This window comes from Homarus americanus, unplaced genomic scaffold, assembly GCF_018991925.1.
Source record: "Homarus americanus isolate GMGI-L3 unplaced genomic scaffold, GMGI_Hamer_2.0 scaffold30858, whole genome shotgun sequence".
Taxonomy (NCBI): Eukaryota; Metazoa; Arthropoda; class Malacostraca; order Decapoda; family Nephropidae; genus Homarus; species Homarus americanus.
The window spans coordinates 556,080-580,283 of record NW_024737697.1 but is presented as its reverse complement, the minus strand read 5'-3'; the positions used below and the strand labels follow the sequence as shown (position 1 = coordinate 580,283).

The 24,204-nt window shown below is 35.2% G+C and overlaps 1 protein-coding gene across 4 annotated transcripts in view; it reads left to right on the top strand.

The window, feature by feature from the left end:
• The window catches only part of LOC121873522 (lipopolysaccharide-induced tumor necrosis factor-alpha factor homolog), a 54,682-nt gene extending 31,251 nt beyond the window's left edge, over window positions 1–23,431 (top strand). For 3 of the 4 annotated variants that reach the window (XM_042377117.1, XM_042377114.1, XM_042377115.1), the window contains exons 3-5: window positions 5,995–6,105; window positions 19,494–19,650; window positions 22,329–23,431. In XM_042377117.1, coding sequence (XP_042233051.1) covers window positions 5,995–6,105; window positions 19,494–19,650; window positions 22,329–22,437 — 377 coding nt within the window. In that variant the 3' untranslated portion in view covers window positions 22,438–23,431. The remainder of the gene's footprint in view (window positions 1–5,994; window positions 6,106–19,493; window positions 19,651–22,328) is intronic. The other variant, XM_042377116.1, reaches the window with a different exon arrangement.
• The last annotated feature ends 773 nt before the right edge of the window (window positions 23,432–24,204 follow it).

The following is a 24,204-nucleotide window of genomic DNA, read 5'->3' as shown; positions in this document are numbered from 1 at the left end:
TCTCCTCCCCCCTCCTTCTCTGCCTCCTGTCCTGCATGCTGAACAACACTAAGGTAAGATAAAGTACCGTATTTTTTACATTTTCCACAGAAATTTTTCAGTGTTAAGTGGTTGTATTTGGGGGCCTGGGACGGATCAATCCTATAACGAATGAGGTTCTAGAACCAATTAGATTCGTTATAGCATACCGCAGCAGCAGTCGGTAGTCAGGTCAGAGGGTAAGCTGATCCAACCTTCTCCGCTTACCCTCTGACCTGACTACCGACTGCTGCGGTGCTTTTTGAAGATTAGTAGGGTCATTACCTAATATCTGACCATTGTGGATTTGATCTCACCCTCCTCTGTATATATATATATATATATATATATATATATATATATATATATATATATATATATATATACACACCTTGTTTTGTACCTCTAGTCTGTACTCATCCCTGAAGATGTGAACACAAAAGCGCTTGGAACTTCGTGTTTTCTTCCTTGTGGTTATCAGCATATACCTGATCACGCGCACCCACAGTGATTTACTTGCACAGTATATATATATATATATATATATATATATATATATATATATATATATATATATATATATATATATATATATATATATATATATATATATATATATATATATATATATATATATATATATATATATATATATATATATATATATATATATATATATATATATACAGTAGGTATGCTATAACTAACGATCCTACTACTAATATTCCTATAACTAATCGTTTTACATAAAATTGAGAATGCTATAACTAACTAAACCCTACAAAAAACATTATTTAATTTTTTTTTTTCTAATTTATTGTTTTTTATTACAAATATTAAATGATATTCTTATTTCAGGGTTTAGATGCATATTTATACTTTTTACAATTTTACAATTTTATATTATATTTTCAGTGTTAAGTGGTTGTATTTGGGGCCTGAACGGATTAACCTATATCTAATCTAATGCTATAACGCAAGGTTCTGAACCAATTAGATTCGTTATAGCATACCCCACTGATATATATATATATATGTATATGATTCATTTCGTGCTCATAAGTTCATAATGTACCTACATGTGTGTGTATATATACAGCAAACCCTCAATTTACACAGGTTATTATGTGGTATTGTAAAAAAAAAAAAAAAAAAAAAAGGACATAAGTTTTATTTGCCCCAAAATACTTCTTGTTTTGTTCTCAAATATCATAAATCCATTTTGCCTATGAAATTAACACTTAACATTCTTAAATGATAGATGAATGATACTAAACTTCTACACTGCTTTACTATTCTACAGTACAACATACAGTACTCAAAATAAACACAAATATGTAAACAGTAGTATTGTATGTAGGTAATTAATATACAGAAATTGGTTATTGTACTGTACTCACAGTTCTTCATGGATCCAATGTTTGTTCTTAACCTTGTTCACACAGTCTCCCACATATAAGTCCCTAAAACCTGTGCAGTTTAATGTGTGGTGTATATTGAGATTGCTTTCTTATGGGTCCTAAAAGTAGACACAGTACAGTACAGTAAGCTTGGGAGGTGTACCACCCATATTTTAAGACAATGTCTCAGTAGTTGAGGTTGATACAATACAGTTCTTTACACACAGACAAGAGTGGTGGGATGTACAGCAATAGCAAAACCTCCTCCTCCTCCTTGTAGAGTACTGGCATTCCCTGGTTACGGAAGGGTTCCCTTACTGAAAATCTTTCGGTAATGTAAAACCATTTTATTCATATATTGTACAGTACAGTATTTTCATTATAAGAGTTGAGCTATGTTCCTAAGGTAAATTTTTGAGGCCCAAAAACGTGACACAAGCACATGTATGAAATTAGATGGATTTCACATGTACCGTGATAATAAATGAACAAAAAACTTGAATTTTACTTACCAGAAATGATGTTGAGTGCTGCAGGAGGTGGTGTAGTGAGGTGGTGTGATCAGAGTTACTTGGAGTTATCTCCTTAATGCATCAAGTTTAATGTCCAACGTAATTTCTTTATGGAATCTTTTATCACTGCTACTTTCACTTGAACTTGATGGTCTTTTTCCACTCATGTTGAAAAAGGATACACAGTAACACAGATGCAAACTGAGGATAGAATTCTAAACATTGCCATTGTTGTGGTGGTTGCTGGCAACGGGGGAGGTGGGTGGCCTTTCAACCACCTTGTGGCCACCACAGATAATCCACACAATATAATTTTTACAATTTTGGAAAAAATTTTACTTATTTATTTATTTTTTTTTATACTAAAATTCTGTAAGGGAGTTTTTCCATAACCCAAAATTATACAGTTGTCATAATTTCAAAATTCTGTAACTGTAGATTCCTTAACGTGGCAGATGCTTGTATGGTACAGGGGGGCCCCCAAGTTCAAGAATTTTTATTTCATGGTCCCCTATTATTCACGGATGACACCCTGGATGTACCCAAGAATGTCTGTGGGTAGTTTTAAAGTTTTCGGCATTTTCGTGGCTGGGACAGGGAGACATTCGTTCTAGAGACAGTAATTTCCTTTACCTGTATTGTAAATAATAATAATAATAATAATAATAATTAACGGTTTATTGAAAGAGCTTTGGCAGCCAGAAGGCTGAAAATATACAGTTACATATTTGGGGAATGGGTTACAATTACAAATAAATATACAAGGACATAAGGACACAAATAAGACATATAGTAACTTAGATGGGAATCAGCTCAAACTACAGTTCATTTCAACATAGTGACAGTGTAGGGAGCAGTGTTTACTGGGAGTGAATACACTGATTTATTACATGTTATTGATAATTTTACAATGGTTGGGACTGGGCTGTTCTTATAGCGATCAGTTCGTGCACGTATGGGCTGGATGCGGTTGTGGTGTCGAACAGCAATTCTCGGACAGGGGATCTCAGGTGGTAGTAGGGGCCGGTGTCGAGGATGGTGTAGAAGCTTCTTACCAAATTTGCAGATGAGGCCGTGGTGATGGTCAGTGAGAGTCGAAAGGGTCAGTGTGTTGAGCGCTTCTTGATATGTGGAGTAGGAAGGAGAATAATCTTGCATGCCCTGTATGTGTGTGTGTGTGTGCAGTGGTGGGCACGGTTCCGCTAATTAGCAAAGCTAACATTCTCGTTAGCGGATTAGCGTTTTCGCTAACTTTGGAAACCATTAGCGGACCAATTAGCTTCCGCTAAATTTAGTTCCGCTAGCTTTATGTCCACTAACAAAATTTATACATGTTTGTTCCTGTCTGTTGTAAGGTGTGACGCCACGACGCGTGTCTCCAACAGCCAGTCAGGCACGCTTGGCTGACTGCGTGTTAGTACTGTAAAGTTTAGAGTTTTCTGTTTATTTACATAACTAAGACCAACAATAAGTTATATAAAAATGCACTGGTATAATGTGTATGTGGTTGGTATTGCATATTTACATGAATAATGAATAAGGCCGATAGGTTGTATGAGAATGCAAATTAATTATTTGTGAAATTGTGTACAGTGTACACCTTGATAAGTTGATCATCATCTGATCTTGCCATGATGCTATTTGCTACCTATGCTATACAGTATTATAGTTTTTGGATTCGTTTAATACTTTGTCTTTTCGTACAGTAAATAAAGATTATAAAGTGTATGTTGAAACCTGAATGTAAACTAATGTTTAATTTCATTTGTTCATTTGATTATTTGTGTACACCTTGATCATCATCTGATCTTGGCATGCTATACCTTTTTGGAAAGCTCTTTGTCTAAGCTACAAGACAACATATGAAAATTTCAGCGCTCTAGGTCTGTTTTTAAGGGTTTTTAGGCCCCCAAAAAAAAAAAACCAAGCTAAATTCATATAATAAAAGTTAGCGATTAGCGTTAGCTTCCGCTAATTTTTTTTAGCTGTTTAGCGTTAGCGAATTTAACTTTTTAGTTAGCAGATTAGCAAAGCTAACTTTTTGTTTAGCTGTGTGTGTGTGTGTGTGTGTGTGTGTGTGTGTGTGTGCGCGCGTGCGTGCGTGCGTGCGTGCGTGCGTGCGTGTGCAAAACACATACAAATAAATAATAATGGGAAAATCCTCTCACAAATAATAAAAAAATTATTAAAAATGTGACAATCTAACCTACAGTCCGTGCTTTATTAATAAAGCACGGGACTTGGGGTAGGCTCACATTTTTAATAAATTTGTTCCTAATTATTTGCAAGAGGATTTTCCCATTATTATTTATTTGCATGTGTTTTGTATGCGTGTGTCTACACACACACATGCATATTTATAATACAGGACAAAGAAATATTCATTTCTTTGTCAACAAGTAAAAATGTACCCTCCTCCCCCACCGGTCAGCAAATATTATTTGCGGATTTAGCGATTCGCGTCCATTTTGAAAACCTAACCCCGCAAATTTGGGGGTCCCCTTGTATTATTATAATTAATATGCCACAACTCCTGCAGTATAGAATGGGGGTTGCTTATTTTGGGTGTAACAGTATATTATTCCTTACAAATAACTTAAGGAAATAGAAGTTGTGTAAATGAAGGGATTACTGTATTGTATAAGCTGTCATACTGATTAAAATTAAGATGGCTCGATTGTGTAAACCATAAGTTTTTTTTATCTAATTTGAAAATGCAGTGAGCCATAATCCATCGGGTGACTTGATGTGCAATAATAATTAGATTTCCATACATATACTGTATCTAGTGGGGAACATTGATATTTTTTTGTGTCTGTTTTCTCTACGTTAACTATTTCTTGTATGTGCTTCTCCACACTGCTTGGCCTGGAATAAATCTCTTGGCACTGACTCACCCATGATGGGGTAGACATGAATGTTGATCTCCACCTCCACCTTCACTTATAAAACAAAAGGGTCAAGTCGGCCTCATATAGCATAAACTTATACTGTTCACGCTCCATCACATCTTCCATGCATTTGTATTATGTTATTGTTACTTTGAAATTTATATTGAATCACTTAAATAACACAGTAGTAGTAAATATTTACCTCGGGATATTATGAATGTTGAATAAAATAGGTTTTGCAATTAGCATGCCAATGAATGTTTATAAAGGCTGTTGTGGTATACATTATTAATATTTCCATATTTTGTGTTAAGAATACCTGATACAGCACAGTACTGTATATGTGAGGATCTTACAGTTAATATGTGCACTAGATGCCTTGATGGAAAATATGATATAGTCTCTTAGACATTCACAATGATGGATGGAGCAATATAAAACATAGAACTGAATGACAGCAACACTGAGAACTGGACATCTTTTCCTAAAGGTACAGTAGTTGATTTAGTATTCTGAAGTGATACTTAAAATAAATTAATTCCTTGTGAATTATATTGTTTCAGCTTGCAGGATATTTTCCATTGGAAGAGGAGATAGGTGTACAGTATTTGTTTAGGATATCTAGGATGCCAAGCAAGGGAAGACGTATTTGGTATTCAACACATGACAACATTTGGTGGGTTGCTCTATGTAAATCCAGTGACTGAAACCTGATTTTGCACATGATATTGTATACTACTGTACTTTATTAATGTAATATACATATTAACGTGTTAGATCTTATGACAATAGTTAACAGATTATTCTTAGGAAAAGCCATGAAGGTGCTGAGGTGTCCAGGAACAAGAGGTTGGATGTAAATAGTTGGCAGTGAGTGTTGGGCGTTATTTCTCTATGTATTGGGAGGTACCGGCAGTTTTTTTTTTTTTTTTTTTTTTTTTTTTTTTTTTTTTTTTTTTTTTTTTTTTTTTTTTTTGTCTAATATGAGTCTCTTGCCAAGATTTATGATCCGTATAGTGTACTTACTTCAGTCTTCCTACATGATGTGATAGTACTGGTACACTGTTTTTTGGAAAGTCTGTATGTTTAGTATTTTCAGTTGGTGTTTGTATGTAGTTTTTAAATGACTAGATTTATTTCAGGTTACAACAGAGGAGTATTTATTATCCACAGCTGGTGAGGTGCCTATGGCCCCATTGTATGTTCCCTCAAGGGTTCACGTTGTTCAAGGGGTCCAGATAGGATCCTCAGTTACTCCTGCTGCGTACCCCACTTATGGACATGGTGTGTTGCTCTCTCACATAGTTGTTGTTGTCATCTTGCTTGCCATGTAATGAAAATGTACAGCACTATTTAAATGTTCCCTCATTGTAGTGTTTTGCCAACTGGTTTAGTTGTTTTTCATTATTTTACCTATCCCCTAGTATGACAATTTGGTTACCCTTCATTATATGTGTATGACATTACATTTTAGTTGTTTTGAGGCATATTTAATCATATTGCAGTACGTACTGCATTATCTGTCGTCATGAATGAATAAGAAACAAACTGTATGTACTGTTATTTTACAACAGTCAAGATGTTTTTATTGAAGAAGAAATCATTAGAATAAAAAGTATGTTTCGGTGGTGTATTGTTATAGTGTGTTCAACAAAAACAGTAAACATTAAAAGTACTGTATTAATGTACATGTCTGGGTCTTTCCTGAAGTAGACACCACACAAATGCTTCTCCCTTTATAATATGAGGTTTCATTGTTTAGTAGTGTATTTCAGGCAACTCCCTACCCAGTCCAAGTTATCAGCAATCTTCAATCTTTTTAAATCCCATAGTTCACTGTACCATATCAATTTTAGTGTCTCTCTTCCCCCCTCTTTTTTATTTACATCTTCCATATACTGTACATTACAGTACAGTCGTGTCGCATCTTACACGCATTCAACTTTATGCACTTGGCTTAGGGGAAACAAAAAGAATGATGCAGTGAGTGTAGGAGCAGAGTTGGTTGTGTGGTGCACAGTTAAACTGAAATAGGTCTAACCAGCCAAGTCGTCAGATGCGCTATTGACATACTCCTACAGAATACACACCTATGCTCTTCATATTTCTTGTCTTACAGTTTTATATTATATTTTCTATATTTCTAAGTCACATTAGAGTAATGAAATGATTTTCCCACAACTTTTATAGTTTCACTATATGTAACAATAGCAACAAGCATCACCATCTCTTCCAGGCCACCACTAACTGGCATGTCAGACAGCTGACTCCTGGTGTGGCTCTCAGAAAAATGGACTTCTTTAACAATTATTCTACTCTATATAAATGATGTGGCTTAGAAATAAAAAAATCTATAATATAAAACTTAAAATAATAATAATGAAGAACATGGGTGTGTATGTGTGGAAGTGAACGTATATGGAAGCTGTTCTAGCGAAGGCCTTGGCTATAAACTAGGGTAAGTGGCCGAATCGCCAGCCCAGCCGTCTTGTATATTGTTACTTGTAATGAAACTGTCAAGAAATCATTATAATACTCTAATGTGGCTTAGAAATGGGGAAAATATAATATAAAATTATAAAATAAAAAAAATAAAGAGCTTATGTGTGAAGTAAATGTGTTATGAGGTGGTGGGTTACTGGGCTTTAAATGCATCACGGCATACACACCCACCACGGTGGCCGCCACACATACTGTGAGTCGACTGAGCTGGGTAATTGCCTGAACTATGTCACAAGCTGGATGTGTGAGAGGTATGTGTGTTGAAGAACTTATTCTTTGTACACAAAATAATATATACTGTACCAGTAAATTTGAGGAATAAATATAAAAATAATAATAATAAATAAAGAAAAAATACTGCAGGAGGCAGTGGGAGAGTGGAGCAGTGAGTGAGGAAACACCAGCATAGCTCTCTCTCTCTCTCTCTCTCTCTCCCATCCTCATCGTTTGCTTCTACATACATAAAGATTAATTCCCTTTATGTTTTTGACCTTATGATAAGTATTTATAATTTTTAGGCACATACTGTGTGTGGTGTGCATTTACTTTGAAATAGGCCTAACCAGCCAAGTCGCCAGATGCGCTATTGACGGGTATATATAACCATGTACTTTATGGGTGATTTAAGGGAGTTTCAAGGGCATTTTTGACTATGCATTTTTGGTTTTATGCGCTCTCAGCCCCGCGTAAGATGCGACATGACTGTACTTCCATTATCCCTTTATCTCCTCTCATTCAACAAATGTTTGGAGTGGAGGGCCATGGTTACCAACCCTCAGACAGAAGTGATGGGATCTTGATTCATTCTTTCATTATCCCTGTGATAGGTCCATACATGTTCTTTACTGTATTCCTGTCATCTTGAATGGAGGACATATACTGTAGTCAATTTTGTGCAAACTAAATCTATTTAGTAGCCCAAAAAAGGCTTCCTGGATTAAAGTGAAATTTTGTGCGCAGGTTTATGTTAGAATGAGTTCTCCAGTCTCCACTAACTAGAATTCTGTTGACAGGAATTCACCAGTAACTGAATGCAGATGAGCAATCGGAGACGTTCTCTTGCTTATGGTTACTTTTGTAAAGATTAGGTCCGGCCCATATGAACTTAGATTGTACCAGTAATAATCCTGGGACATGTGAGTTGTATTGTATTAGATTTTTTATTTGTTTTTACTTTTTTCTCTTCGTTTCTCCATTATTTATCTTCTAGTGCACGTTTTCCTTTATATTCACATATTTTGGGTCTATTTTTAGGTTACATGTGTAAAACTGGAAGATTGAAAGAATAACAGGAAAATATCTGATTGGTGAAAATTTGGTCCAGGACAGGGAATCTTAATAGTTTCTTATATTAATCAGACCAGGTGTAAACCAGTCAACCCAGCTAAGGGAGAACTCATGGTACAGTTTACATTGGTAGTGTGGGTGAGTGGGTTGAGACTGCTACTATTATGATCCTTGTGTGACTTAGAAACTTGGTTGGTTGGGGGAGTAAATGTTACCATGGGTGGTTGTACATGTATTTTTATTTATTTTTTGTGGGTTCTTTTGTTTTTGTATTGAAATATAAACTGTATTATACGGTATAGACTTTAATTATTTATCATGTTAAAGAGTCCTTGGGTTCTCTTGTTTACTTTATTTTGTGAATTTTTAATCCACAGTGTTCAGCATAGTAAAAGCTTCTTCCTATTTTGTGGTTCTATGGTTGTGAGAGAATCATGATCTAATTGAGGAGAGGTTGGAGGTTTTAAGATCACTAGGTTTTTTTTTTTTTTTTCCATAATTTTTTTTAATAATTTTTTATTTATTTTTTTAATTGTTTTTTGGAAAGTTTATTTTTCTCGATTTAACCTCGTGGTGGGGGGTACAGCCAGCAGCACACTAACCCGGGGCTTAAGGGTTATAGAACAGTGTCACACTACCTTATGTACGCTCCTAATTTTGGTTATGACTTTTTTATGACATTGAACACTTAGTAGATGATCTCAGTTAGTGGAAGACTCCAGCATATTATGGCTCATATAAAGTGGTTCTGTATGATACTGTAGCACTATAATTTTGTTGGGGATTATTGGAGAGAGTCACATACATATAATGTCCTTCTCTTTTTTATCATACTGGATAGTGCAATATTCCTGCATGAATTTTGATGGCATGATGTTAATTACTGTATTATTGTCTTTTGTGTCACTCTTGTACTACACTGGGGTTTGCTGTGAAACTTGGAGGTCAGAATTTGTTTATGTGTAATTTTCTCAAGACACTGCACACTTTTAAAGCCTTGCCAATGATTATCTTATGTTTTGTGTTTGTATATTAAAGCACAATTTATAGTTGCTGCAAAACATTGTTATTATTTTTTGTTTTGTGTTTCAGCTGACTTGTGAGCTTTACTGGAGAGAAATTATCAGGTGGCTGTGAACTTGTTTGTTCATTGAATGCTGTACAGTGTTATGATTATACAGTACTTTAATTTACAAAATTATCTGGTGAGCAGCATTTGATTTGTACACCTTAGTATAATTTCAAGCACCGTAGAAGGTTATAGCTGCACGGGAAGTCTGCTTGAGCACTTTACGTTGCCACTTCAGGGTTCAGAGTTAGCATCATGTTGTTTCTGGAACCTGTATTTGTGTCAAGAAGACACTCACAGCGTCTACAAAAGTTTCGGTTAACGAATTAGCTCCCATAAGGATCTTCAATTCGGTTAACGAACAAAAAACTAAATCCTTGCGACAAACACGTTTTGTTGTGAGCATCAGCTGATCGGTTAGTCCGCCAATACAGTAATCTGTTCTATGTTTACATTCGTTTCCAGTGGAGTAAATATCAAGAAGGTTGTGTTCTTGAATATTTTTGCATTTTTTATATTAAAATTATTGGTCATTCTAAAATTTAGCCATCCAAGCTCTGTCTACATAAAGTTTTTCAACTATTTTTGGCTCATGTATGTAACTTTATTCATTTATTGAAACTCATTTACATGCACACACTGTCCAAAGGGCAAAGCTGAACTGTACATGTAATCAGAATAATGTACAAAATGATTACTACAATTTTTGTCTAGTGCAAACTATGGCATGTTTACATTCAAATTATCACTATCTTATAAGAACTCCAGCAATGTAAATTATATTCTCCCCGGTCACTTCTATGAAATCGTATAAGCAAAAAACAAATACTCAATCTAAAGGACATCAATAAACAAATTAATACTTCACCAGACCTTGGCGCAAACTGTCAAAAATGTCACTGTCACCCCTCCCCTCCCTCCCTCCCTCCCAACCCCCTCCTCTCAACGAAGGTTTCTGGTTATACAATAGGCTTTAATCTTATAAAATATCTCAGACTAAAGTTAGGAGAAAATAATTTGCATTGCTGGAATCCTTGCAAGACAGTGAATAATTTGAATATAAACGTCATATATTTTGCACAAGAGATAAAATTAATCACCTGTATCACATTACAGTAGTGATTTAAGAGTTCTAGTGTGTGTGTATATATATATATATATATATATATATATATATATATATATATATATATGCAAGTAAATCACTGTAGGTATGTGATCTGTTGCATCACATCTTCAGAGGTAAGTAGACTAGTCTGTACTCACCTCTGAAGATGTGAATTACACCTAAAGCGCTTTGTGAACTGTGTTTTCTTCTTTCCTGGTTAATATATATATATATATATATATATATATATATATATATATATATATATATATATATATATATATATATATATATATATATATATATATATATATATATATATATATATATATATCTTGATAAAATCACACGAAGGAAATAATAATAATACAGGTAATAGTAATAATTCATAAAAATGAACAAACTACTGTACTGTACAGTATATTAAATTTTTAAAATTTGTATTTAATACAATGAACTGAACCATTGGTGTGATGTAGGAGTACAGTACATAGAGCCAAGACTTGTGTTGAGTTGAGTGAGATCATCAGGTTTATATAGTTGTGTGTTTTACCTATTTTTGTGATACTTTTTTATTTTTAGTGTTGCCCAGGATTCCAACTAAGGGTGAGGTGAGGGTCCAGGGCATTGTCAAATTATTTGGCTATAGACAGGTAGCATTCTATCAAACCATATTTGCAATACCTTACTCTCCAAGGAGTGCAGCAGCTGAGTGAATTCAGTGCTTGCCTCTTCCCCTAAGGATCAGTAGTTCAATCCCGGGGCATTCCTTACCCACCCAGCTGTGAATGTGTACCTACCTTTATAAGTTGGGCAAGTGAAGGGAGTCGAGTGCAATGTACCAAAAGCTTAGTACTGTATACAGTGTGCTGTATCCACACTGTCCCAAATTGGCTGTCATGCCTGTGGGACCATCTCATTTTTTCTTTCACTGTTCTCTTTTTGAGAGGGTGGCCACAACAGAAGAGCCTCCAGGCTGCCTTATAAATCATATTTCTTTTGTCCTCTCTGTTCCTCATATACTTCTCTCAGTCTCTTCATAATGTGTTGTTCCACTTATCTGTATTGTAGGTGGTCTCCTATCCGGCACACCAGCTACATTGCCTCTACATCCTCTTTACCATCCCATCTACTGCACCTACCTTCTTTCTACATGTCTGCATCATCTCACAAATTTCTTTTGCTCCCAATCATTCAGACTCTTGTACAGTATTGGTAGTTTCTTTATATCCCAGCCATACTTTACTTATGTTTGATAACTTGAAAAATTCCTTATACATAATCCTGTTGGTTGGGTTTATTTTGTTGTTGATGATGTTGAATTTTATTTTAAATCTACCCAGTAGCTTTACTTCAGTTGTTTGACTTTTACTACTGTGTAATCCACATTTGTTTTACAGTTTATTAAATTAAATTTCTCAAATCATGTTATTCAGTACTTATTTACTAAATATTCAACTCTAAAGTGATATATCCATTAGCCAGAACAACTGGTGCAGAGCACTTCTGGGAATAAGAGATTTCTGGGTAACGAGACAACTCTCTCAAAGCCGAAAATCCCCATCCCCGGAATTTTCCGTGTAACAGAAAAATGTTCTCGGAAGTTCCAGAAGTTGCCCATTACATCATCTCTCGAACCCGGAAAAAACTCCTCTATACCCGGATTTTTCCGGGTATCGGGAAAATTTTCTCGGAATTTTCCAAGAAAATTTCAATTCTGGCTATAGGAGAGTTCTGGGTTTGAGGGATTCCGGCGAACAGAGATATTACTGGATACATTACTGTAGATAAAGTGTACAGTAATTGAGTTTGGTTTGTGGTAATGTATGTCAAATATGTCTCGTTTTGTTTGCCATGATTGATAAAAAATATTATACAGTGCAGGTTGTACCTCTCTAGTCCGGCATTCTATGGTCCGGAAACTCCCGTGGTCCGGAACAATTTTAGTTTGCCCAATAGGTAGATAACCAGTTTTTTTTTTTTTTTTTTTTTTTTACTTATCTGAATTATTATTATTATTACAGGAGTATATTTGCCCCTCAGGCTCCAATGTGGGTCAGTGACCTGTGCCGGTGGGCTAATCCCCGTAAAAAAAGCCGCTGAAATTAAGGTTTGTTTGCATCCGCCGTTCGCCTTCTCTCTCTCTGTTTGTCTATACAGAGTACAACATTTAACCCTTCAATATATATAAACAGTAAATAAGTGTTGTTTTTATATTCTTATGTAGAGTAATGACGATATGTTTTCACATGTGTGCACTTACATATGCGATCTCACTTTTTTTTAACATTAATGGTTAGCTACTTATATTGTTCCATTTATTAACATTAAATAACATTACTTCAAACAACCATACAGTATTAATTTTTACATTAATTTTACTAGCTACAACCAGGGTCTTGTTTTATATGTAGAACCAATCAGTCACTGGTTTTGTAAACATTAACGAAAAACAATGCCGCAGCCGCCTCGCCTCGCTGGTTTTTAATATTCAACTAATTATTAATGAACTGTATTGTTCGCTTTCAACACACAAACATTAATTCCCCAAAAAATCAGAAACATTAATTAAACATACAGGTCTCCTCCATTAACTAACTCAACTGCTTCCAGAAGGTCGTTCGCTAACCAAACGTCATAACCGAAACCATTGTTTCAATGGGTTTTTGGGTAATTGTTCCAGCTCAACCTACAGCTCACCGAAAAATTTCCTAACTTCAACAAAAAATGGCGGAAAAAATTTACTTACTTTGAGGTGTAAAAAGTGTAGAAGGCCCTGGATGATGGTGATGATGTGCATTCAATTGGAGGTGCAGGAGGAGAAGGAGAAGAAAAAGGAAGCGGAGGTGAAGGAGAAGCATTTATTGCTTCTTGAAGGTGAGTCACCTTCCCATGAAAATGTCAGGAACCCTGACTGACAGATTCTCCACCACAGAACATCCTCTCCTTAAGTGGGCTACGAGGGCTAGCATCTTGTTCCTTCTGCCTTTACTGAAGAAAGTGTCAATTGTGGTCTGTGGGGCATCTGTCCTCCTCTCACCATTAACTTATGTTTAAAATAGAAGGAGACCACTGAGTCCTCAACATGACACAAAGCAGTTCAGTTTTTTCCACTTCTGTGCTTTAGCCAGTCTCTTGAACGTCTTCCCAGTAGTAAATCACCTTTCAACTGTTTAGCTGACATATGGTCATCACTTTCACCTCCTCTCACCACTGTCAGCCCCCACCCTAACATCTCGGTCCAGTCTTCAAGTCATCAGGAGTAAGTAAGTTCCTCCTCGCGAGAGACATCACAAGCTTCCTTTTCCACATCCTTTCTCTCCCTCCACTTCAAGGCTCCCACGACTGACCAATGGACACAATCTCCTGGTCCAACTCTGTGTCATCCTCAAATCCTCAAAATCATGGACTACTGATGGCCACAGTGCTTCCATGAAGAATTGAGGGTTCTATTGGAGACTTCTGCCATGATGACACAATCAATTTACAGCCTCCAGGACGCTGAATTGCGTCTTCCAGGAACTGTTTCAGTGTTAGTTCAGGATCAGCTGAAGCTGCCTGATGACACCTCCTAAACATTTTTTCTATGTACAACTTGAAGTTGCTGATTACATTCTGTCCATGGGCTGTATGAGTGATGTAGTGTTTGGAGGCAAAACAACACTTTCACAAAGTCAAATTGATAATCTAAATTTCTGGCAAGTAACAGTAAATAAGACCAGGAGCATTATCCATGAGGAGAAGAGCCTTTAAAGGAAGCTTATTGGTGGTTAGGTAGCTCTTGACAGAGGGCAAAACACATCAACAGCCCATTCATTAAAGAACTGTCTGTCACCCATGCCTTACGGTTGACTTCCAATAAACCCAAGCATTGTTCTACCACTTTCTGTTGCTTGAACACCTCTAAGCCAGAGTGTAGATTGCCATAGGTTTCTAGTCGGAAATCCTGGAAGCATTGGGCACCAAGCAGTAGAGTGAGACTTGCCTGCGGCTTATGCCCAGGTAAAGAGGTTTCATCTTTTTGGAGATGAATGTTCTTTGGGCATCTTTTTCCAGAACAGCCCAGTTTCTGTCCACATTGGAACAATTTACAAGGAAGATAATTTTTCTTTCCATCAGTTTTTTAAATTCAACTAAAAACTTTGCTGCCCCTTTCTTTATCAAAGTGGCTAATTCATAGCTTCACCCATGCCTAACAACAACACTTAAATGTCATTTTTTCTTAAATTTTTTCGAACCAGCCTTTACAGTCTGGAAAATCTTTCAAATTTGTTCCTGAAGAACCAGGTTGATTTGCCTTTAAATGTTCGAGAATCTCCTGGGTTTCTTTCACAAATGAAATCACCAGAAACTGAATCACTTTCATCTGTTTTTTCCTATCCAGATGATAAGTAACCTCTCAGTTTCTACGATTAGAGATCTAGTTTTAAAACACTCTTGTAGATTTTTGTCGCCTCAATGCTCACTTCTTAAATTTGTCTTTTTAGAAAGAATTGGTTTATTGACAGTTGATATTTACATGCCATATTCTTTTGCATAGCACATTTGATTTAATACCTTTGTTCGTGTTTTTTTATTATTTCCCGCTTCATTTGGATTGAAATCGCTTGGATCTCTAGGGCCCCATGCTGATTCAAACAATGGCAACATCGTATTTTTCAAAGTTAAACTAGCTGTAACAAAGAATATTTTTAAAAATAACACTCAATTGCACTATATATTGTCAATATAGTAAATAATTCTTCAAAAATGACCAATAATTCTTGTTTGGAAACACAGAAAAAGCTGCTTAGTTGAAGGAGAGTCTCAAGCAAGATGTTACCCAGCGAAAACAGAGAGAGATCTCGACTTTGCTATATGTGTTGAGGCTGATGTCATGATTAAACTGAATACTTACCTTCACTTGCCTCTAATTGTTAAAATGACTCAAAAAATTGAATATTAAACTTTTGTAAAATTATTGAATAGTATAAACTTTGACATTTACTAAAATAGTTAGGAATTTGGCCCGAGAACCGACACGTATTGGTGATTGATACTAAAGCTGCTGTCTGGTCAGTGTTTAAAACATGTTGAGGTCGGCTCAGAAGAACTTCGTTAGTTTAAATTTTTTCGTTAACCGGACTTGAAGATCCTATGGAAGGCAGTTCGTTAATCTAAAATTACGCTAACCGAGGGTGTTCGCTAAACGAGGGGTCACTGCATATGAACAAAGTAAATATGTTGCGCTTATATTCTTTATGTAGAGAAATGACGATATGTTTTTACATATGCAGTCTCAATTTTTTCTTTTTAACATATGTGGTTTGCTACTTTTATTCATTATTAACATTAGATAACATTACTTAAAACAACCATATTAATTTTCTTTTTACATTAATTTACTACAGCTACAAACCAGGGCCTTATTTTTCTGTTTTATATGCAGAACCACTCAGTCATTGGTTTGTAATCAACGGTTTTGTCAAGGTCTCATTTCCTCGCGGTGTTTTAGTATTTACGATATTAATGAATTGTGGCTACTCCATCTTGGCACACATAAACATTAATTCAATAAAAAAGACATCTGAAAGTAATAAACAATAATGAATCTTAGTACATAAGAGAAATGACTTGTTTACACGACAGCACGCATTCGAAATTGGCGGAAACAAAACAAACCCGCTGAAATTCGAAGTTTTCCGCCAAAATTTTAAATTATGTAATGGTTTTTTTTTTTTTTTTTTTGTCTAAATAAAAACGTTGAATTAAAAACTCGCGAAATTTGAGAAGCTACTGTACGACATTTAACCCTTCAATATGTCTTCAAAGAGACCACGAAGCAGTGAAAGTGGTGCAAACGTAAGCGCAAGTCACTATCTGTCCGGGAAAAGGGTGAATTTCCATGGTCCGGCACCGGTCAGGTCCCGAGGTTGCCGGACTAGAGAGGTACAACCTGTACTTACATTTTGCTTTTATTGGTGAAATTAATGTGCAGTATAATACAGGGTACTCAAGTACATATTCCATATGGTTAATAGGCCTACAATTATTATTTTAACTTCAGTCCAATATTATAATATTATTTGGTTTAATTCATATCCATACTTTATTTTAAGAACATTTGACTGACCAACTATTATGTCACAATACAGTACAGTACAATATTTCCTGCGCTGATTTTAGTTAGATGTATAATATGGAGCTTAGAGTATTAAGCCTGTAACTGTACCTATAAGTGTTGGAGATGGTGTACATTGTTATTGCCATAAATATTGGCTCACACATTACTTGGTTATCAGATTCCAGGTCCAGAAATTTTCACTTGAAGCAGAGTTGTCCAGTACAGTATCTCAAAGAAGTATCGGCCCACACTCTGTGGAACATGTGTTTACTTTGGTGTATAGTTTAATTTAAGTAATGCAATGTGTATTTATTTCAGCATAATTAATATGATGATTGGTTACCAAATATAATAGGATCAGTATGCCACAGAGTCACACATACCAACCCTCCCAGGACATCACAAGTTACATGTAGCATTTTGGAAGTCATCAGACCCATCCTGGCAGTTACTTTTTTGAGATACTGTACATAGCAGAATGAATTTCACTACAGTATCTCTTACTCTAACCCATAGGAGTACAGTAATCCTGCTTCTCTTCTGTGGTTTAACTTGTCAGGACAGAAAACCACAGAATGCAAATGGCTCTTGTAATCCCCAACCACACAGGGCATTTATTATTACAATACTGCACATGAAACCAGTTCATACAGAATTGGCATTTTTTTCTTGTCAATAATACCATTCCCCCTCCAAGACCCCCCTTAATTTCTTAAGTACAACTGTACATCAACAAGAAGTAAATCACTTTGATTCCATGTGCATCAGAACTTATCTGATCCAGACAGTTATCTTCTCCATCATTCCAGTCCACCAGTTCCCTTCTTATGCCTACACTTCACTTTTATTTGCAATATTTTTTCACCTTTCTTAGTTTCAAATTTCATCAAAAGCTCATAACCCAAGTGACATGTCTCCCACATACTTAAAAAGTCTACTTTGTAAGTCTCACTGTCTACTGATATCTTAACTTAAACTTGTGGAAAATTGCCATTTATGTTGACCTAAAGCCCTTGCCATTGTTATCTCAAGATCATGGGAACAATCATTAATTATTAATCACTTGTCCACTATCTCAGACAATATCAAATCAGAATGGGTGTCAAATCAGAATGGGTGTCACACAAGCCCTTTCAGTAGAACCTTCTCCCTGCAAACATCTTACCTTCCTCACAGAACTCACTCTTCAGATGTTAAGAATTTTGGCATCAAACTATTGTATATTTATTCCCATTACAGTACAGTGGGGTATGCTATAACGAACGGATCCTACTACAAATATTCCTATAACGAACGGTTTTACCTATAAAATTGAGAATACTATAACGAACGAAACTCCTACAACGAACATAATTTAAATTTTTTTTTTTTTTTTCTAATTCATTGTTTTATTATTACAAATATTAATGATATTCTTTATTTCAGGGGTTTAGATGCATATTTATGCACTTTTTTACAATTTTTACAATTTTATATTATATTTTTCAGTGTTAAGTGGTTGTATTTGGGGGCCTGGAACGGATTAATCCTATAACAAACGATTGCTATAACGAACAAGGTTCTAGAACCAATTAGATTCGTTATAGCATACCCCACTGTAATAGCAATGAGTAACTGAAATTCTCTCCCTATGCATGTTTTTCCTTCTTATGTGAATTGACTTCACATGTGATTCAACCCTTTAACACAAGGTATATTGGCATCCCCTGACTTTGTTGAATTAAAATTTCTCATCTTGGTCATGTGACAAAGCTAGAATAATACCTGTATTGTATATGCAATACTTGCAGAGATTTATGTGTTTCTGCTTGTCTCTCCTTAAATAATAAACAAAGAAATTTTTTACACTTGCATTTCTTGTAGAAGATTTTTCAGTACAATATTAGTATTTTTATATTATACTATAGTAGTTGACAACCCCTTATCCGAAATTACGAAAACGGAAATATCTGAAAACCGATTTTTTTTTTTTTTTTTTACACGGAGATTAACCCACCCGGGCACAGGTCACTGATCCACATCGGGGCCTGGGGGGCGAAAATGTAATAATAAGAATGATAAAAATAATAATAAGTTCATAGTAAATAACATTTATAATAAAAAATACACAAAAATAAAATAATAATGATAATAATAATAAAATAACCATAATAAAGAAATACAAGAATGAAAAAGATCAAAAGTGAGAAACACGACCTACTGTAGACCTATGAATTATTATTATTATTATTATTATTATTATTATTATTATTATAATTATAATTATTATTATTACATTTTCGCCCCTCAGGCCTCGATGAGTCGGTGACCTGTACCCGGGTGGGACCTGATCCTGTACTTACCTAACCATTCTGAAATCCGAAACACATCTGGCCCCAAGGATTTCGGATAAGGGATTGTCAACCTGGGTATAAAATGAATTAATATATTTCACCAGTGATGCAACAAAGGAATGGTAAGTACTGTATGTAACATAATTTTTATTGTTTTATTTTTTCATATTAATTTGCTGATGGTACCTGTCCCAGTTTAACATTTTCTTCCACTAAATAGTTAAGCATTTTTCAGTAAAGTTATTGCTAATAATTATTTATTACCAACAGCTGGTGCTCCAACTGCTGTTGTGACAACAGTGGTCCCTCTAGGATCTCAATCTACCCATATGATATGTCCTCACTGCCACGCAGATGTTGACACTGCTACTAAGTTGTCCCCGTCCATGGTAGCTTGGTTGTCTGGATTCATCATCTGTATTCTTGGGTAGGTATTTATCCCCTCATATTTTAAATGTGAAATCATATGTGAATGTGTGTATAGTATAATTATATAAGCTTAAGTGACAATGATTACTTGCAAAATGTGGTGCAGCAATGAGCTAAGGAATGATACAGTCACGGTCAAAAGTAATCATCCACTCCACCACCTAACCCCTGTGCTTGGCCGGGTCATTTCTGCACGGTAAGTAAGTCACTTGAGGTGAAGAGGGAGACTAGTGGACTTGTGGTGCGGGGGGGGGAGGCAATGCAAATTGCTCATCAGAGAAGGGGGGAGATTGAAGAATGCATGGAAATTCATAAAGGAAGGAAGGATGTAAGTTTTCTTCACTATATTATTTAAAGTTTACATGCTTGAAAGAGTAATAGATGAGGACCCTTATTTTATGATTATTATAATGTGTCATCCACTTCCTTATTTATCCTTTTTTTTCAGGTTGTGGTTCAGGTTTTAAGCAACGGTAATTAGATACAGTATTTATAATAACATTGATAGGAGGAAAAATATTGAATATGAGGGTGGAAATTAAATTTACTTTTAATACTTACAACATAAGCCGTACAGAATCACAATAGCCCAACCAATGTCCTCCTTGCCTCTCAATCTTGGTCTCCCCGGCCTAAAATTAATAATTTATATGAATTAAGAGTTCAAATGTTTTGTTTATATTACACACATAAAATTAATCATTTTAATTATCAAATGAAAGCAAACCATCAAAAATACTTCCAGACTCCTCCGAGCAGGTTAACCAATGTTTCACAGTGACCCCAACCTCCCTTGCAATTTCTGGCATGTTGTAGCCAGCCACACGCAAACCGATAATTTCCCAGCGACTCGATAATCAATGTTTTTTAGCATCCATCCTGGGCTGAGTGTGGAGCAGTTGCGTGACACTACTGCCACTACCACCTTATCACCTTGCATTGATTTTCACAACTCTAATAATTTTAATATAGGGTGGACAAGTCACCTTTTATCCCCCAATTTTTTTTCCAAGAATGGTAGTGGTAAGAGGTGGAAGTGATCAAGTGACAAACTAGTTTAGTGGTACAGTACGCCCGGATAATTTGTGGATTTTTATTTCACGGTCCTCTATTATTCGCGGATGACATCCTGGATGTACCCAAGAATGTCTTAGGGTAGTTTAAAGGTGCTGGCATTTTTGCGGCCAGGACAGGGAGCCATTCGTTCTAGAGACAGTAATTCCCTTTACTTGTATTGTATATACAGAACACATACAAATAAATAATGGGAAATCCTTTCATGAAATAATCAGAAAAAAAATTTATTAAAAATGTTGAGTCTACCCTCAAGTCCACTCCATACTTTATTAATAACAAAGCACGAAGTGGACTTGAGGGTAGACTCAATATTTCCTTTGTGTGTTTGCCCTATGAACAATTCTATATATATATATATATATATATATATATATATATATATATATATATATATATATATATATATATATATATATATATATGTATATATATATATATATATATATATATATGTATATATATATATATATATATATATATATATATATATATATATATATATGTATATATATATATATATATATATGTATATATATATATATATATATATGTATATATATATATATATATATATATATATATATATATATATATATATATATATATATATATATACATAGACCTTACTTACGATCGCCGCAGTTGTGACCATTTTTTTTCTCCAAATGATTTACATTTTCTATATCGAAACGTTTCCAGTTAATGTAGTCTCCATGTATAATTACAAAATTATGGAGGCCTCATGTGCATTCAGCTGACTACATTAAAGGTAAGTGCTCAGTCACACTGTATCCATTCCTCATTATTTATTACTTTTACTATACTGTATTTCGTTGTAGATTTTTCATTTAAATAAAAATTTAATTTTTTTTTTTTTTTTATCTATGTCGGACTTACGACCTGGATTTGGGTCCCTAACCCCGTCGTAAGTCGGGGTCTAGCTGTATATAATTGTTCTAAGGGCAAACACATAAAGGAAATATACATTTATTTTTACAGCAAATGTTATTCGTGGCCATTTTGAGAACCTAACCCCCGCGAATTTGAATGGCATGCTGTACTAGTGGTAAGCAAGTCACAACCCCGGCTCTTTTATGTTGTTCAGCAGGGCTTTCCCTCACAGAAGCCAGATGCCTTATCAACCCTAATGGCACATTACCTGCCAAAAGCTCACTCGCATTCCTCTCCCTCTCCAGAATCTCAAGTAAAGGCATTGATAACTAAGGGAAAGCATAAGTCCATATGATAGCTCCCCTTCACCTCCTTGGTCACCTGCCCTCCTGGTTGGTTGGTTGTTTGGGCCTTAGGCCTATCAGCTGCCAGTATCATTAAGGCTGACAATGTTAAGTTACATCCACCAACCTCAACACCTTCAGGTGTTAAGGATAATTCTGAAACCACATACACCCTTGACGTGTGCCCTCCTATCTTACCTGGTTCTGCCACCCCTAGCTCTCCCGCCATCCATACCTCCCCCACCCTTTTGTGACCTATCATGTATAAAGGCCTTGAGCTTGCAGGTATGGTAGGAGGGGTTGATGATTACTTTTCACCACGACTGTACCGGTAATTTAAAACCAATGCATTTTCTGTTGACAGGGGTGTGATGGGCTGCTGCCTGGTTCCCTGCTGTATTAATGACTGCATGAATGTTGAACACAGTTGTCCCAACTGTCATGCCTTTCTGGGGAAATACAATAGAGGATAAAGAGGAGACAGCTCACTTGCACTCTCCTATTCACTTGTCTTCTCTTAACAAATAGTAGCTATTACTTTAAGAGTGGATGGCATATATGGGAAAACCACACACACACACACACACAAACACTACTTCAGAAACATAAGAGGTACCTCTCGATGCCATTCAGTGAAACTTGATCCATTTTTTGTGTAGCTTTGTGTGAGGACAAAGTTTAACTTGTTTTGAAATGTTAACAGCTTTCACTTGCTGACAACAGTCACTGAAACATTGATTTAATTTGTGAAATCATTAGAATAATTTGTGTTGGATTTTATCTTGGGAAAACTGAAGGATAAAATATATTTCAATGAGATGTCAGTAAAGAAACAAATTGGATTACAGAAGGAAGTAGCCGTAGGCTTCACAGCGTTTGCAGACTTTTGTTATTTCAGTATATGGACTTATGTATAAATTATACCAGTAATTCTTTAGTGCTACAGTTCAGATTAGTTGGAAGACAAGAAGTTGGCAAAATTGAAGATAATATTAAATATATTTTTATAATTGACAACTAGTGGTACTAGTTCCTGACCAAATTATGAGAAGTAGCACAGTCTTTTGGACTTACTGAAACTTCTGGCAGCCAGCCACTGATAGCTATTAGCTACAATTAATATTTTTATAAAATATGAATATGAGAAAACCGTAACTCCTTACATAAAGAGTTTGTGTACTGACCATCACACTTTTTATTTCACTCAAAAATAGAAAAAAAATATCTTATATTACAGTGAAAGGAAGAACCTGTAACAGTATATTTCCATCAACACTTATTAATTTTATAGTCCACAATAATCCAATGAATCAATTGAACACCACGTATGTGGAATGTCTGAAAACAAAATGGTAATATTAATTTTGATACTTTCTAATTTCATTTCAAATTGGGTGGATATGAAATAAGTTTGTCCATCCAGGCTCTCAGAGCTTAGGGTAATTTTTCCATTTTTTTTCATTTAAATCAGATAATCAGACTTCTTGCTATTAAGACAATAATTATCATAGGAAAGGAATGACTAGTACATTTTTGGTCTGACATTTTTACTTATATTTGTCTTACTTGGTGCAGCTATGGTTGGATGACCTTTTATAAGTATAGAGATAGACCTTGTAACTGTCTCCAGTGAGACCCCCTGGTTATTGATGCTCATTTCTACATTAATACATGAATCTGACGTGAATTTAAAAATATTTTTCCATACATTAAGATTCCTGTTCATATTCTCTTTAATGTTTGGAAATGTCTATGGCCCGCCCAACTCATAATGAGCTCGTTTTCCCATGTTGATAATTAATTGTACTAAAAAATTACCCTGATGTTTATGGAACATTGTGGCTTGTTTTATGTATTATTGTACAAAAAAATTATCTGTACAGTAAAGCCTTGAATAATGACGGTAATGTGTCCTCCAATATTGCAGTGTAAGGTGAATCATCGTACTGTATCGTAAATCATTAATTACCATTAAAATAAAGCAATAATTATGAGATTCATTCCCTAGTGTGACCTTTTCAAATCTTTCGTGTGGCTTTTTACCCTCTTTTCCCTCCAAACAATAAAATTAATGAAAAATGCAAACATATATTCTTTAAATAATGTTTACGAATGCACCTTATAAATATAAATGAATACAGAGGAGATGGGACGCCATTAATTTCGTTAGTATTTACAGCCGGGAGTCCAGGACGATGATTCTACTGAAGAAAATAAGACCCTGGTTGTAGCTGTAGTAT